At 47.1% G+C, this 18,293-nt stretch overlaps 1 protein-coding gene across 1 annotated transcript; it reads left to right on the forward strand.

Annotated features, from left to right (window-relative positions):
- The first annotated feature begins 10,876 nt into the window (after positions 1–10,876).
- LOC123114376 (receptor kinase-like protein Xa21) lies at positions 10,877–12,866 on the forward strand. The gene has a single exon (XM_044535816.1). The coding sequence runs from the start codon at positions 10,895–10,897 to the stop codon at positions 12,359–12,361; it is 1,467 nt and encodes a 488-aa protein (XP_044391751.1). The 5' UTR covers positions 10,877–10,894; the 3' UTR covers positions 12,362–12,866.
- Positions 12,867–18,293: the final 5,427 nt, after the last annotated feature.

The raw sequence follows: 18,293 nt of genomic DNA on the forward strand, positions 1-18,293 counted from the left end.
CTCGTTGCTTGGAGCAGCGCCCTGATCTGTTCCAAGCCTCTCCCTGCCTATGACCGGGACGGCTGAATAGACTCTGCAATACGTGTTGCCGCTGCCAAATTCTGAATCGGTGTACGGAATACCTGAGTTTCCGGCGGAAACAATTGTCATGCACGTCGACTGGATTCAGGAATTAATCTATGAGCACGCTCGTCGAGAGAATGTTGGAGAATCTCCAGGCGAGTGCGCTCAGCCAGAGTGGCCAGGCGCACTGCCTCCAAGGCCCGGGCCTCGGCGGTTTCCCCTATGATGGGGGTCTGTAGAGCCTCCACGTTGAGGCGTACAGCTCCTCCCTCTGCTGCGAGCTGAGAGGTTGAGGCTGGTACTCTTCATGGTCGAGTGATGGGTCGACGCTCCTGCCGCCGTCGCTGCTGCAACGAAAGCCAGGCGGACTGCGAAGGGAGTCGACCATGAGGACTTCCACCGCGGGATCACAACTCCCGCTTTCGGAAAGAGTATCTGCGAAATCAATCGACAGATTGACCGATCCGCGAGAATACATGTCGGGCTCAATAGCCGCGACTTGGAGGGTAAAGGATTGATGAGCCACTGCGTGCCTCACCCATCGCTGGAGCGGCGAGCGGCCAGACCGCTTGCGGCGGCATCCAGCAGAGTGAGTCGACAATGCGATGACCGACTGGTATGGTGAAGATGGCTGCCTGAGGAGGACGCCGCAGGAGCTCTCACGGAAGTGCGCCGAGCCGCGAGCCAGAAGGGCCTCGACATCGAGGGGAGCCTCCTGGAGCCAGGTGGAATCGTCGGCGACAAAGATGAGCGCGCTGAGCCGGATCTCGCGGCCCATGACCAAATCGCCATCGGAAACCATGCTGATGAAGGTCGAAGAGGATGCAACCTCGCCGGAAGTCGCTAAGACGCTCGGGCCCCAAGGTGGGTGCCAACTATCGTGGTACTAAGTCTGACAGTAAGAATAGGGGGTACGTGTGGAGAGGCAAGGTCCTAGCTATGGCAAGGTTGTACGGAAATGTTGACGAGTTCAGGCCCCTCTCGGAGGAGGTAAAAGCCCTACGTCTCGGTGCCCGGAGGTGGTCGACTAGATTATGAGTATGTGTGTGTGTGTGTGTGTGTGTGTGTGTGTGTGTGTGTGTGTGTGTGTTACAGAGGGTGCGAACCCCGGTCCCAGAGGAGGGGGTGGCTTATATAGAGTTCGCCTGGACCCCAGCCATCTCCTGTTACAGAGGGTTGAATGTACATAAAGATTGTGGCGTTACTGGTAACGCCAGCCTTAAGTGCCCTAAATGACCTTAAAGACTACGGAGTGAATACTCGCCCGTTGCTGTTCGGAGTGACTTCTGGTCTTCAGTAGGTCGAGTGGTTTCTTGTATGGTCGAGCGGTTAACTGGTCGCGTGACTCCGGGAAGGAGGGGTATCCGAGTGGTTCTTTGGTCGAGTGGATTGCACTCGACACCTTTACTGGGTACCCATTGTTGTCTCTTGAGCTTCTTTGCTTCTAGGGTAGTGACCTTAGGTAGGGCGTATAGGTCAGGCCTGTGACCCTATCCTAGGTCTGTATCCTCATCAAATAGATCCTAGAACATCGAGAGCAAGTCCCCCTTGATGATATGCCAGCACTTTTTATAAAAGTCCGCCGGAAAACCATCTGGTCCTGGAGCTTTATTATTCTTCATTTGTGAAATTGCTTCAAACACATCTTTCTCAGAAAATGGGGTTGTCAAAATATCGTTCTCTTCCAATGCTATTTGAGGAACATCCTCAACCCTCAACTCATCCAAGTATACAAAATTATCCTCGGGAGGCCCAAACAACTTCTTATAGTAATTGGTGCTGTATAATTTTAGGTTCTCCTGTCCTAAAATTGTCCCTTCATCTTGCTCAAGTTGAAAGATTCTCTTCTTTTGATGCTTGCCGTTCACAATCATAGATGGAAGAATTGTGTGTTTTCATCCCCTTGGACGATTTTGCGAACTTTAGCTCGCACCGCCCACTTCGATTCCTCCTCACGAAGCAGTTCTTTCAATCTAATTTCTGCCTCCACTTTAGTTTCCAGCTCCGGTATCTAGAATGGAGGACTCGGCTTTTAAATCTAGGGATTGAATAAGTAAAAGGAGCCTTTCCTTCTCAGCCTTATATATCTCACTCAAGTGTTTGGACCAGCCACGTAAGAATTGTCTTAGTGCCATCTCTCAACATTCGATCTCCCTCCTGAATCTTTAGCCCATTCTCTTGCTATTAGATCCAGAAACCCTTCTCTTTCAAACCATGCTAATTCGAAAGAAAAAGTATACTTGTTCCCCACATGCGTTGCCTCTCCAGAGTCAACCAATAAAGGGGTATGGTCGGAGATCGCGGTAGAGAGCACTTGGACCGTCACAAGGGGAAACTTCTGCTCCCATTCGATGCTAGCTAGGACCCGATCTAGTTTCTCAAACGTCGGGATTGATAGTGTATTGTCCCAAGTGAATTTTCTACCAGAAAGCTCAATCTCTCTAAGATCCAAGCTTTCAATGATTGTGTTAAACATAAATGACCATCTGCCATCAAAGTTATAATTGTTCTTTTCCTCCCGTCTACGGATAATGTTAAAATCACCCCCAACTAGAATTGGGAGCTGCTCTCTACCAAAAATATGGACTAAATCCGCCAAAAAGTCTGGTTTGAGTTTAGGCTGCGCGGCACCATACACCGCCACCAATGCCCAATTAAACCCATTGACCTTCGACCGGACACGAAACTTAACCGCAAAATCTCCCATAACTACGTTCCGGACTTCCGACGACTCGCATTTAACCCCAAGTAAGATCCCACCGGATCTTCCTCTTGGAGGTAAGCAATGTCAATCAAAATCAACCCCTCCCGAAAGAGTACTAAGAAACTGGGGGGTAAAATTGTCCCTTCCAGTTTCGAAGAGGGCGATAAAATCCAACTTGTGTTCTATAGAAGCATCCGCTAGAAATCTTGTTTTAGTAAAGTATTCATTCCATATTAATTAAACCAAGTGCTGAACTGCTGGTGTATATAGAAGACAGCCTGTTGATGCCGTTCGCGTATATTTCTTGAGGTTTTGGTAAAATCTGCAGATAGGTTATCGATAATCCATCGAGATAGAGCATCAGTGCGTCAAACTGGATCATCAGCACTGGCTCTCAAGTGATGATGGCTTTGACTGCTAGCTACAGGCTGGTTTGGTGATTTGTATCACCGGCTCTCAAGTGATGGTTTTGACTGGCTTCCACACCACTCTTCACGGTCTGATGGGCGCTAATTGTGAGTAGATGATAATCTTTCAAATGGATGAAGGAATTGTTCAATGATGCAAGTGAACACGAAGATTCCAGCAAAACATAACAAAACTTGAAAGGAACACCAATGTAAGTGACAGTGGCACAGGACATGCATACTGTAATAGTGTTTTGCGAACTATTCTTCACAAGAAATATTGTACGAAGTTCTAGCTAGTATAATAAAGGTTTTGATATTTTAGATAAACACATCACATGCCATATCCCATTGTTGTTGACAACTAAGCATATTGCTCTCTTCCAAGGAGAATGGAACTTTGTGTCCTGGTTTACTATGTATTTTTAGGGGAAAACAGGAATTAAGTCTGACTGCGTATTTTAAAAAAAGATAGGGTTTGTAGCTGTACAAACGAGAGCCAGAAAAAAAACTGGGATATTGGATAAAGTTCTATATGTAGATCAGAAACCAGAATAAATGACTTTGCCAAAGCTCATCTCTGAACGTATTCACTTCATCTGAAAACGTTTGGTTGGGCTCCATCATTTTTCGGGTTTGCAGTGTTACTGAATTTTATGTTCTTCCTGCTAAAAATTTACTAGTTTGTATACCGAACTAAGGGAAGAAATGGTGGTACATAACCAGGAATTACGCAAGTTGGGTCGAATGTGAATTGCATTCTGACCCATTCTCCGGTGACATGCTCGGGGATCCAGGCGGGGCCCAGCGAACGCATCTGCGGTGGCGACTCGTGAGCTGCGGAGCACCGGCAAAATATGCCGCTGTGTAGTCGGAGTTTCATCGCCGGTGGTGGTGGCCGGTGGCTGCAGTTTTTCACCGCAGGCGCTCGAGGCACTTCGCCGGGGAGTACATGTGATTGATGTTGTTGTATATTTAGAAAAAGAGATACGATGGTGTGGGCTTTCTGGAAAAAAAGTATACTGAGTGGACTTTTCTTTTTTGAGGCAAGTATACTACTTGAGTTTTTTCTAGTGTGCTTTCTCACGTGTACCATGGGCTTCAGAAAAATACTAGCCCAGTGGTGTTTGATGATTGATGCTCGTTGAAAGCACGTTGTACTCTAAAAAAACAAAGGATGTACTTAATATACTAGGAAAGTGAAACAATTACTCGCTCTTTTCCTGCTAATAAATTACAAGGCCCTGCAAATTTTTACATCTTAAAAAAACAAAGAATGTACTTTTTTTTGCGGGGAACAAAGAATGTACTTAATATACTAGGAAAGTGATCAAAATTTCATGAACATTTTTAAAATGTTTCCACATATTTTTAGATGCAACAAACACTTTTTAAATGATACTCAACATTTGAGTAAATGTTGTGAGCATTCATGTAAATGTTGTGAGATATTTTTAGATCGTCATGAATGCTTTAAACTAGCTACAAATATAATTTAGTAAATGTTGTGAGATATTCAGAGCAAATGTTGTGAGATATTTTAGTAAATGTCAAGACATGAACACTTTAAATGTTGTGAGATATTTTAGTAAATGATTTATATGTTCAACCAAAGAGAGGTTTAAACTAGCAAACAAATGGACAACAAAGGCAAATTAACTATGCAATAGTAGTTTTTCAAAAGTATATTCCTAAAGTTCTCGTATGATGATAATTGGTGCCATCTTCACAATGTGTCAATTTTATTTTATTTTTGAAATAGTTAGCCCATGCAGCTGCATGAGTTCATGACTAGTGGTATATAGTTGACACCGTAGATATTGATAATTTTTATAGGATGGCACATGAATATATGAATATGAAGTGGCTATAGCTCAGTCTAGTCGGCACGAGAGCTCTGTCTAAGTCGGACGGTTCTTACCGTTACTTGATACGAATTGTTTCCCAGAACAAAACCCAGAAAATTTACAGGTCGTGGCAGGCAATGTAGGCACGTGCACGTACGGCCAGAACTATTACTGATCCTGAGGCAGCAAACCTGTAACGGTGACGTGAATGCTGGCATGTCCCTGAGCCCGGCCGAGACGTTACCATAGATATTACTGATCAGCGCTTGACTAGTACGTACGCTCCCATCGGGCATCTCCTGGACGTGCGGTGCAAGTTCGAGCAGTGTCGCTCGGCCCAAAACCTTCGATAGCTCCGCGCCGTGTTGCTATGGTTACCGCACCTTGTCAGCCGGCAAGCCAGCTCATGACTTGCGTGGAATGGTGGACCGCTAGTTGCAAAGCTGGTGTAGAGGTTTTCGTCCGGTCCGTCGTTTCGCACGGGCCAAGGTTGGATAGCTCTGCACTGTGTTGTTGTGACGCTCTCCGCGCCGTGTGCCCGCCGGCAAGGCGTTGCAGGACTGGGACTCTACAGCCAAGCATTGCCTCCACGATTCTTCGGATACGAAGACGGCGTACACATGCATGTTGCCATGAAAGAATAAATTTCATGGTATTATCCAACAAACAAGAAAACACGTCGAGAGAAAAGACACGCGGCCTCACTAGCTATCTTTTCTCGTGCCCCTAATTATGCTTGCACTCCATTATTCTTGTACAAAATATTATTGTCGATCGTCATTTGACTTGTATACGTTGTACTTTTCCATGCGTTTCATTTTTTTTATTTTTGCGATCTCAAACACTTGTATTACTCAATCACATTATGAATACAATCCTCAGCAACTATCTCCAAAACTTCAGGAGGACCTGAACCTAACCAAGTCATAGTTCTATTATTAGAACGACCAAAAGACGCTAGCTTATCACTCGCTTTATTCTGTGAATGAGCAATATGAGTAATATAAGCTTGATGAAGGTTTATTAAACCCCTAATCTCATTAACCACCGACGAATAAAGTGAACGATCAACTTCGCCACCTGTGATCATAGAAACTGCAACAGAGGAGTCCATCTCAACGTGAATCGATAATGAAGTTCGTTGAACCGCCGAAGATAGCCCCTCCAAGCACGCATATAGTTCGGCCTCCAGTTCGTCTCTGCGGAATTGTAGTGTCCTGCAAGCAGAGAAGATTATTTTGCCAAACTCATCCCTCAAGATCATGCCAGCACCCGCATTATCACATGCCACGAAGGCTCCATCTGTGTTTAGTTTAACCCATCCGTGCTTAGGCTTCTCCCATCGCCGAGTGCAGAGGCGCCATGGTGAGCAAGATGCCCAACGTCACATGGCCAATAGGTACTTTCAATTATTCCGTCAAGGAGTGGCAACAGCAGTGGTTTTACATCACAGAGCCGCGCGGCAAGGAATGGGCCGCTGCTCCCGAATTCCGATCTAGAGCCCCCCTGCGGCTTACGTCCTGGCCCAAGAAGGGCCTGAACTTGTCTTTGTCCGATGAACTGTCGGTGCTCCAAACGCCCGTCAAGGATATGGAAGACAAGAACATCAAACTTGTCAATGTAGTCCAAGTGATGTTAGTTCGCCGGATTCTACCTTGTCAACACCGGGCTTGCAATGTATGGGAGTTTGACCCGGCCAAGCACCAGACCCTGCTAGAGCTCTTTGGCTCCTCGCACAAGGACATCTGGAGGTGCTTTTTAAGTCCGGCAAATCGTGGCCGGACTCCTCCGAGGACCGCGGATACGAACTGTCCCGCCCTGCAAGTTTGGTAAGTCACTGTATGTTGACAATTCATATGTTTTATTCGCATATCCTTAGGAAAATGCTTAATGTGTTTCCCACAACTCTCTCAGGGCTGGGCGAAGAAGGCGGGACGGATCTACTGTCCGGCCCTGCTGCCAGATGAACCGGCCGGCCCACTTCTGACGAAGATGCTGGTCCCGGCGCCTTACAAGGCGCCGAAGAAGAAGGCCGAGAAGGGGGACAAGAAGACCAGGGGCGGCCTCTGTCGCCGTGGCACTTCGGACACAAAATCCGAAGACTCCAATGCCCGTTCTTCCTCCGAAGAGGACGAGGAGGAGGAGGAAGACGAATCCCCAGCGGGGGAAAGAAAGAAAAGGACAACTTTCACATCCTTGGAGGCCGAGTCGCCTAAGAGGAGAAAAACTCCTCTTCCAGAGGAGTCCACCGCCGCCGCCGATAGCAGCCCGGAGTGGGATCCCAGGGCCCAGCCCCTGGTGAACTCGTGAGTATAAAATCCAAACACGCTTATGCGTCCATACTTGTCATGGCATAATATTTTAATCTGAGCCATACTTTTTACAGTCCGGCGAGGTCCCACACCGAACAATCCTCGTCGGAGAATTTGCTGGGTTCGGATGCTATGGAGAGCGAGACACCCCCGAAGGCCCCTTCCCCCAAACGTGTGAATGACACCGAGGTTTCGTCCCAGGAGGACCCATGCCAAGGAGGGGGGGGGAATCGTAAAGGGGCGCCAGAAGGTCAAACTTCCGGGGCCGGACAGGGTGTCGACGACGGGGGCGATCTTGGATTCGGCCCTCACCCCACCCAAGTTTGTTTCGGCTTTCCGGAAGAAACTGTGTCTGGACCGGTCGGCGAACCGATATGGACCAGCATTGGTTGGCTAAACATGTCTGGACCATGCAATCCAGACAGTTGTAGGCGGTTTGAGTGTCCAATATGGAGATGCCATTTCCGGTCCAGCACACCCATATACACGGTTTGTGGAAGAAATATGGGCCGTGCAGATTCTTCGTAGTAAGTATCTTCACTCCAAAACTTTGTCCCAGGTGATCTTTCTTTCTCCGTTCCCCTCGTCCGCGACTGCGCCGCCCCCGCGGGCGGCCGGCCGCGCCTCACCTCCTCCCCGGCGTGCGTCCCCCTCTCTTCTCCTCCTACCTGCCGCCGTCGCCGGCGCCTGCCTCGGGCCTGGCCCGGGCGGAGTTGGTGGCGGCGGCCCCCGGCGCTTCCCCGTCTAGGGTTTCTCCGGCGCGGGACGGAGCGGCTCCGGGCGGTGTCTTCAGGCAGCGACGGTCCTGCGCGGCGGCGGGGGCGAGCTCTGGGCGGCAGGGCAGGCTGGCAGCGCCCTCCCGGACCAGATCTAGGCCCTTTGGGCTCCATCTGGGTCGGGGCGGGCCGGCGACAGGCATGGCATCGGCGTGGCCTTTAGGAGGCGGTGGCGAGCGGCGATGATCGGCGGGGTGCTAGCGGCGTCAAGGCCAACTTGCTGCAGCGTGGCCGGCGGAGCTTAGCGGGCCCATTTTGGGCCTGGACGGGCCAGGGGTGGCCTGGTATGCCCCGCTGCTGTGTCCGGACGGCTACCGCGACGGTGTCGGAGGCGAGGGCCTCCCACACGACGGCGGTGGAGGTGGTTCCCTCCTGCTCGACCGTGATGCTGCTGCTCCCGTCACTCGGATCTTCTCTCCGGTCTTCTTGGCCTCGTGGTGGTGTTCCTAGCGAGATGGTGTTGGTGGCGGCGCAACCGTGATGGCGCATATATAGTTGGGCGGTGGTTTGACCGGTCGGCTCCGATTGGCTGGTGGGGTTTGGCGTGCAGGAGAAATCCTTGCCGGTTCGTCTGGCTCCGATGCGGTGATACCAGCGGGTGCCACACTATCCCTTCTTGGAGGGTGTCGGGAGTGGCTATACCCCACCTCCCTCCGCGTACTGGGGAAAACCCTAGGACTTGTCCGGGCAGCAGCGTCGTCGGCGTCGCATCCCTTCTTGGAGGTGCTACTTAGTTCGCGGTAGACCGGAGCCTCGGGCTGTGGTGGTTTGTTTCTGGAGGGCCCAGCGGTTGCGGGTCTTCCGCGCTTTGTCGAACTGCCACTGTTGGCATTTTTTCTTCTTCTTCTTTTTTGGGCTTGTTGTGTTGCACGCCCCGGCATTGTGTACAATGGTGGTTTGCTTTGAAATACAAAGCGGAAACCCTTTTTTGGTAAGAAATATGGGCCAGAGGAGACGAGTTTGAAGGTATCACCTTTTGGCATGGAAGAAATTCAAACAAAGAAACACACAGGTTGGCACGATCTTCTCTGAGAAATGATATCAACCAGCACGTATGGCTGATAGATACGCCTGAAGGCGTTTGTATCCCAAACACTCTTGCTAGTTGATCAATATAAAAGGGTACAATCTACTAAAACGAAACTTATACCGAAGTCGTAATCCTAAAAAAAAATCAACACCGAAATCGTGTCTATAAAAATCCCCTAGGAACTCACAGTGGAATGTAATCCACTTCACAATTTATATGGAAGACAATAAACACGTTACATGACACAGCAAGATGACTACATGACCCCAAAGTTGAAGAAGAAAATCTGAACGCAGCACACATCATGATTCTCATGTAGCATCTGCATCTTCTCCTTCGTTGGAGCAGTAGCGGCGACGAATGACCATGCGCCAGAATTAGCACTACTCCCACTAATCTTGGGTATATACTACTAGCGGTAGTGCTAGTAATAGGTAGTAGACCATTTTCATTCACACCTTTGCTCTTAACTCTTGCACCGACCTGAAGTATAATAAGGTACAATCAGCAGGCTGTAAGGATTAAAATATTACATGTTTGTTGAATTACTGTAAGGATTAAAATATTATATGTTTGTTGAATTAGATGAGAGAGAAGAGGAGACGGAAGGAAAGCGTGCTAAAGATTAACAACCGGCTGTAACACGTACTTCAAGAAACAATGTGAGAGTGTAAGGTGGACCATCTATTAATAAAATAATATTACTTAGTAACTAGCTACTATACATGTTGGCTATTAGGTTGGCTGTAGATGATGTGGCAACCTCATCTAACTGATCGTTGGCTTACTATTAACCATGCTCTTATCAGTTTTGTTCTCATCTCCTTGTGCTATTAGCCTATTGCACAGCCGCACATCGGTCTCTCTTCGTATTATCTCTGTATGGAAACACAGTGGCACGTCCCTACTATTCTCTTTACGCAGTGTGAAAATACGTACTACTCCCTCCGTTTCTAAATATTTGTCTTTCTAGAGATTTTAACAAGTGATTACATACGGTGCAAAATGAGTGAATCTACACTTTAAAATATGTCTACATACATCCGTATGTTGAGTCCATTTGAAATGCCTAGAAAGACAAGTATTTGGGAACGGAGGAAGTAGTATATATGAGACGTTTAGTCTATACTCCCTCGGTCTCAAAATAAGTGTCTCAACTTTGTAATAGCTCTAGTACAAATTTGTACTAAGCTTGAGACAGTTATTTTGGGACGGAGGGAGTATGTAATTAGGACCGACATATTCCTATCGGCATTCTTCTTTTTTTCAGAAGACTGAAGAAAGTTTCCTTCTGCTCAGAATCCACCTGTTCACAGTTCACTTCTCTCCTCGTTTCCTTTTGCTATTGCAAGGCTGCATTGGCGCATCTCTCTTCAGGCATGTTCTCTGGAGGCAACGACACAGCGGCACATCAGTGTGGAAAGGGATGTCATAGTGCAGTCGGTGTTTACCTATGGGCATTCTTCCGTTTTTTATTTTTCTAAAAGAAGACGGAAGAAAGTTGTGCACTGACTTGAGACTTGACACAGCTGGAGAAGCAGCTATTTCTGTGGCCTAGAGGTTTTTGTCCGCTTTTCCTGGACATGCGGCGCACGTTTGCTTGGCCCGCCGTGTGGACGCCGGCAAGGTGTTGAATTCCATGGACTGATCGATGAGCCTGTGGCTCTGGGAAGGATGGGAGTCCATATAAAATCACCACTACCCCCACAAGCTGTTCACGGCACATAGGTAAAGTAAACAACCCAGCTCAATATAATGGCCGATCTACCTATGTCTTTCTGTATTCCCATCTTCCTACTAGCCCTACTCTCGGCCGTCTCGGTTTCTTCTTCCACTCCGACCAACGGCAATGGCAGTGACACTGATCTGGCCGCGCTGCTAGCTTTCAAAGCCCAGCTTGCCGACCCTCACCGAATCCTTGCCGATAACTGGACCATTGGCACATCTTTTTGCCACTGGATCGGTATCTCGTGCAGCAGGCGCCGGCAACGGGTCACCTCTCTATCGTTGCAGGGCATGCCTCTCTTTGGGACTTTGGCACCTCATGTCGGTAACCTCTCTTTTCTCTCTGCCCTTAGCTTCGCACACACCAGTCTCACAGGCTCAATTCCGATCGAACTTGGTAGGCTACATCGTCTAAGATATCTGAATCTTAGCAGCAATAGTTTGTCAAGTGCCATACCTGCTGCCCTAGGGAACCTCACGAGGATAGAGATCCTTGATCTATCTAGGAACCATCTCTCAGGCCAGATCCCTCTTGAATTGCTATTACATATGCAAAATCTTAGGAAAATTAATCTGAATGCAAATTACTTGAGTGGCCATATATCACCATATGTGTTCAACAACACACCTTCGTTGGCATACATAAGTTTTGGAAACAACAGCCTGTCAGGTCCTATACCACACACCGTTGCATCCCTATCCATGCTTGAAATCTTAAACTTACAGCTTAATCAATTCTCTGGCATAGTACCGCAGGCCATGTACAACATGTCTAGGTTGCAAGTCATTTCACTCATACTCAATAAACTAAATGGAATGTTTCCAAGCAATCAAACTTTCAGCTTGCCAATGTTGCAATTTTTTGGACTAGGTGGTAACAAATTTTCTGGCCGGTTTCCATCGGAGCTTGCATCATGTAGATACCTACAAGTACTTGATTTGTCTGCAAATTCTTTTGTGGATGGCGTGCCAACATGGTTAGCCAAATTGCCGCACCTCCGAAAGCTAAATTTGGGTTTTAATAACCTTATTGGCTCGATCCCATATGCTCTTAGTAATCTCACCAGTCTTACCCCTCTAGGACTCGAATTCGGTAATCTAACAGGTAATATTCCACCAGACTTAGGTCTTATGAAGGAACTCTCATATCTTTATCTTGGAGTCAATCAGTTGATAGGTCAAATTCCAACTTCCCTTGGTAATTTGTCCAAACTGTCTTACCTAGGTTTGGCAAAGAATCAATTATCTGGCAAAGTACCAACAATATTTGAAAAAAGTATAGCTTTGAAAAAGCTTGATTTGGCAGGGAATAATTTAGAGGGGAGTTTAGATTTCTTGTCGCCTCTTTTCAAGTATGGAAACCTCCGAGCCCTTGCGGTAGAAGTTAATTCTTTCACTGGTGTCCTCCCTAGCCTTGTGGGAAATCTCACCTCACAACTAACCATTTTCCTTGCTTCTGACAACAAGTTAATAGGTGGACTACCACGAAATGATTGAGAACTAGGACGGGGTCGAAATGCATTTTATTCTTAGTATTAAAAAAGTATTGCATGACCGAATAATTCAAGGAGGGGCGCACAGCGGGGAGGGTCCTTTTTAGTAGATGACTCGTCGGGCCGTCAGAGCGGGACTTCTTTGGTAAAAATAACTTGATTCTATTCCTTTTTAGTAAGGAGGCGGCATTTCCCATAAGGAAAGGTATGTCATTTACAACCCCGGCGTATTGAGGCCGCTTGAAGGCCCCGCTCACCCGAAGTGATTTATCAAAATTCTTCTTTCTCGATGGTGATCGGTCATGGTATCCATAACGTTGCATCTTTTTCGGCCAAATCCGGATTTCGTTTTGCTTCTCCCGGTCGATCGACTCGACTCTTTTCCCTGCCCCCCGGCCTCTCACTTCGTTTCGTTCTTCCTCTGTACCCTCGCTTGAATGAAGACACCCGATCGGCCCGACTTTCCCAAATGTCGGCCACCAGCCCTTTTCCTGTAGTACGGGTCTTGATTTCTTGTCTTTTTTTCGTTTTAGTCGTGGTGATCGCCCGGGAAGAAAGAAATGAATGAATGTCCTTTTGGGAAAATGTAGAATAATACACCTACCGAGACGAAAGCCAAGGGCGAGTTTCGTAGGTGGACGTATCGAACTAAAATAAGATCTAAGATTGACATCTTGATACAATGATTTACCATAATAATAAATAGAGTCAATGGTGACAGAGCCGTGGGAAGAGCCGCTTCTTTTTTGCGGCGGGGGCTTCCATTCACCAGCGCAGACTACATACACGTGCTCTCTGAACCGTGCTAGATAGTCACCCATCACACGGCTCTCAAACCCAACCCGTGGTGGATCCCGGGGGACAAAGCAAAGTCAAAGCGCTTGATCCTTTGCCCCATACTTTGAGATCTTCCTCCCCGCCGATCAAGCAGCAACGCAGCTCGTGATAGGCTTAGCTTAAGCCGCTAACGTTCGGTTCGGATAAGTAAAGTCCCTTCGGTCGGTTCGCTCAGGTGGTCTTCCCTTATTTTCCCTAACGTTCAGAGTTGTTCTGGTTTGAGAAAGGAGCACCGCCAAGTCCACTAGGGGCGCCCTGAATGAATAAGAAATGGACAGCTGAGGTCAGGCTTGCATGAAAAAAGAAGATAATAAGTTAGATGTACACACCTGAGGTTGGTAAGAACTGAGGGACAATGCCCCCCCTCACTGGGCCCATCAGCGAAAGCAACTGCTACTTAATCGTAGGTTTGCTTTCGTGCAAGGCCCCCGCTGCTGGAACAGGCGGTTGTCATTTTCAAGTAAACGCCCCGCCCCCTTTCTTTGCCCGCCGGCCGCCTAGCTCGTTATTCTTTGAGATCTGGATAGAGTCTCGCTTCGGGGCGGGGGAAGCATGGATTCGATAGATCTATCGAATCCATGCTGCAAGCAGCAAGCGTAGGCTAAAAAGGCAATAGTCTAACGTTGGGGTAGGGCGCGCCAAAACAACCGGGGGCCCCGGAGGGGTCAGTACAAAAGTACTATATTCTTTCCACTTACTTTCATTGGCTAGCTGCCTTTTGTAGCGCGCGTACTCTGATCCTCTTCTACGAATCTACAACTCTCTTTACTGAGCGAGACTTCATCTATATCCCTAAAAGTGGATTTGGATTCCCATTTATTCTTTGAATGACAGCTTCAACTAGGCTCCACCTTAGAGAGGGTTTTCGGTTTGAATCAAGATAGGGTCAGGGGCGCGTCGGAACGGTAGCTGCTTAGTCTCATCCGAGAGTCCAATCTCTTTTGTGCTTGCTTTTGTGTCTTTGAATAAAAAAGAAAGAAGGGGGTCGATTTAGGCTCCTTCCCTTCCACTGCATAGCTGCGCTATCAGGTACTACGAGCCCTCTGCCCCACGCATCTAACCAGCTCGCGTGGTTCACCGGTTCCACCGAAAACTCTCATTTGTTGAAGCGGAGCATAGTGTGGCGTCGAGCGAGAAAGGTCTCTTTTTTGGTTTATTCACTGATCTGAAATGAAACTTAGCACTTGTTTTTTTATTGATTCCTGGGGCTAGGCGTTCGCAGAATCAGTCTATCCGAACCGCAGACGCACTTTTCAGATTAGTGACGGCCTCTCCAGCAGAGCTGGGCGCCGGGGCCCTGGATGCGCTAGCGATCGGCACATTAGGGGAGTACTTGCCCGGGTTACTCGGCCTGGTATCCTTATCCTCGCGTTCATGATATCTACATTCAACTGTGCCCCGGAGACACGGTCGAAGCACGCCCGCCCCGTGTGCGTCTTTCACGACATGCTCTGGTCTCGGGTTTCTTCCTGTGGTATTCTAGCGTTAGAAGAAGTCGTGTCCGTCCCGGACATCTGCAACGTCCTCTCACGCCTTTTTTGGGGGGACAAACAAAGATCAGGAAAAGACGGACCGAACCCATTCGGTGACTTTCGCGGTCGCCCTCACTGAACCGACTTGGATCTGAACTACGATTCAGATCAAGTCTTACCGAAATTGGATTTCCTTTTCGTGCCATATGTCGCTTAGACTTTACTTTTTCCCCTTTCCGCCCTTTCCTCTATTTGTTCGATAGGGTCTTCGTTTTATTCGAATTCTAAACCCATTGTCGTCCACAGTTTCCTTGTCGACGCGAAGGGGCCAGCAGCCCCCAAACCAAAGTCTGAGATCAAAACTCATACCGCGGTTGTGGCTTGAAGGCCGCATGGAAGTTCTGAAATATTTAGAGAGTATGTGTTAGTACGAGATCGCGCTATCAACTTATTTCATCTTTCTCGATGATTAGGACAAAATTGTATCCCTTAGGAACCGTACATGCACCTTTGTTTGGATGCCGATCTAATATTGTTACAATACGAAATACTTGAAGGCCACACGCAATTGACTCACCTACATTTTATGCTCCCACCCTTTTGTAGAAAAAGCCTCTGCCTCTGGGGAAGTGCTCACATCAACTCCAATTTGGATGGAGCTTCTCGATGGGTTAGAGCGTTTGCGAACCAAAAAGGGGAAAAACCCATCCTCCAAAGTAGTGAAGTGAGCCAGTACAATAAGACAATAGGTCTCATGGGCCAAGCCTGCTATCAGGCAGTGAGTGGGAATCAATCCTGAAAGAGAGAAGGTCTAGTGCTCTCAGAAAATATTTGATTCGCCGAAAAATTGGCTTTATCAGACCAACCCATGTTCAGAAGCCTTCCATCAAAAGTCAGTGGTCTAGGCCGCTTTCCTTGACTTTGAGTTGGATCTCATTCTTCTTCCCGGCACAAAAAGAGGGTAGACTTCATCCGAGACACATGGGTTCTTTTGCTTCCTTCAAAGAACTCGTCTTTGAGCCTCTAAAAAGAAGGGCATAGTATCCCAGCCACCTAGACCACCTAAAAGGAAGGAATTGGTCTTTAGCTTTGAGTGATCCAATCATTGGTGAATGGGTTCAGTAAGGTAGAAGGAAAGGGCCCCTCCCGACCTGGGAAATTCACAGCAGGAAAGACTGGCGCCGATCAGCGAAAGCGAACCCTTCAGTACATCGCGTTCAGCCCTCCCTCAAAATCCCATTTGTTTTATTGAGGAATCACTCTTGATCCTCTAAAGGCTCTTCTCCGTCTATAACTCAAAGTCCATCTGTCTCTCGTGGAAGCGCTTTAGAGTGCCTAGAAGATCCAGCAAACGGGGGTGCCAATGCTGTCCCAAGACCAGATCACGGTAGGTAGCTGCTTTAAAGAGGTTGGGAGACAGACTGGTGAACAATCTTCTTCTTGTTTTCTCCGACCTAGAGCACTCTTTTTTTCAATCGTACGAAGAAACTCCGTGAAAAACCCAGCTATCACTCCTATGAGACGGCTAACTCCCAACTCCCGATACATTCTTTAGAGTCGACCAAAGGACTCGTTGGTTTGGACATAGTTTCTTTGTTCCTGTGTTTCTGTTTTGCTCTCCCCCTTTTTTCACTTAGTTTAGTTGGAATGGAAAGAGAACTTCCTTCAGTTTTTCTTTTTTTTTTTTGCCTGGTTCGGTCTCTCCGAGTGGAATAAGTGGGTCCTTCTTCTTTTTCCTGACTGATGAAGGTCGAAACTGAAGATCGAATCAAGCGGAGTCTGGATTCCTATGTTCGTACCAACTCAAATGATTGATGAATTGGATCTTGAGTATGCTCACTTCGCTACTCAGCAAGGGTGAAAGAATGACAAAGAGACTGACATCACAGAGGATGGGAAGGACCCAATCGCCTGCCTCTTTCTTGGTCCACCCCCCCCTGGTGGGTACTTTATAGCTCACAACACGAGATAGGCAGATATGTGACATAGAAAAATTGCTTTCATTGACAACAAGACTCTCTTCCTGATTGGGATTGGTCTGTGCAGGATCTCCTTCCCTATGAGACTCTTGCTTCCCTTTGAAAGAGGCAGACCCCTACTTCAATTGTCATCTGACGCCTCTACCCCAGCTGTGGACTCAGACCTCTCACAACCAAAAAAAAGAAAATCAAAATCAAACGAATCCGAATATAACCAATCTATCGCCTTTGATGACTCGTTGACAGCCTCCTCAACCCAAGCTTCCATCTCCTGCTCCAGACATCGGCGCTTGCCCGCGCCAGTCCATGAAAGGTGGATGAAGGTGAGTTTGACTACGAACTCGAGGATGTTGGGAACGATCTCTTTTCGGGGAATCACTCCCGTCGAGAGGCCCTCTTCCTCCCTTTTTCTGAATCTGGTAGAGAGGCAAAAGAGAAGTCCAGAGAGACCTCGACTCTTTCAGGGAAAGGAGGGAGATCGAATGCGAGATGGAGTCCCTGCCGAATGGAATGGACATCCTTGGGGACAGCTGTGTAAGACTTAATTTACCAAAAAATGGGACGGAAAAACTACTAAAAAGATCACAAGAAACCCAGCTCAAAGTGAATGGAGAGAGAACCCCTGCGCCTTGGAAGGATCTGAAGCTGTTCGGACACTCATAGACAAGTGAACTCCAATCCAGGATCCCTCGAAAAGTGAAGTGAACTAGCAAGGTAGAACAGTCAGGTTAGGAAAAGAGTCTTTCATGTCAAGGTGAACATAGACAGACAAGGTTAGTTTGTTTTCCTTAATTCTCAGAGAAAAGACTCGTTGCTGGAACCGAGAGCACTGGCGATTGCTTTCTTTCTGACCTTCAGCCGAGAAATTCCATACCTTCCACCGACTTCTTTTGTGTGTGGCCAGAACGTGATGCTTTCCAATGCCGAGTACTTTTCTTAACAATGTATGAAGCCCGTAAAACCGAAATCGATCCAAATCCACGACCTTGACGATCGAGGAAAAAGGGTATGTATTATTATTGTGTGAGCCTTCTTTCTTTTTGGCCTTAGATTATCATAAGCGAGGAATGGTGCGTGCTAGCCTTCAGACTATACTTTATTGTAGGGAAAGGGAAAAAATGGAGAATATCTTTAAGAACCCTAGAAAGAATTTCACTTGGAGCAACAGGGGTCAGGTCACACTATATCAATATCATAATTCTCTTTTTTTTAATTGATACTGATTAGCCGTAAATCAATTTGATTTTGTTATGCCATTAAGGAAACACTATTTGGGATACAATACACATTTTAGAACCGTTCACTACTAACAAATAGAATTTATAAAAATAACAAATAATAACAAATAATATAGTTAATGGTTCCAATTTTTCCTCAATTTGCTGTGACTGGAAATCCTTTCTCTTTTCAATAGAAAGAGAAGGTATTTAAGCAATGTGTGTTTTGAGATACAATCAATCGAAGAGAATAAAACTGGGTCCAATAAAAAACAGGAATGAATTTATTAAAAGGGATTGGAAAGGGATAAGTACAAAGGGATTCAACGATCTAAAAAAAATCAAAAAGGGTTTAATAATCCACTCCTACGAATAAAAATTAGTAAAATAATGTGGATGAATAAGATTTTGCTCTATTTTGGATCGGATTT

This window comes from Triticum aestivum, chromosome 5B, assembly GCF_018294505.1.
Source record: "Triticum aestivum cultivar Chinese Spring chromosome 5B, IWGSC CS RefSeq v2.1, whole genome shotgun sequence".
NCBI classification, from domain to species: Eukaryota; Viridiplantae; Streptophyta; class Magnoliopsida; order Poales; family Poaceae; genus Triticum; species Triticum aestivum.

Excerpts from the sequence above, each read along its gene's own strand:
- LOC123114376 (XM_044535816.1), top strand. The coding sequence starts at position 10,895 with ATGGCCGATCTACCTATGTCTTTCTGTATTCCCATCTTCCTACTAGCC.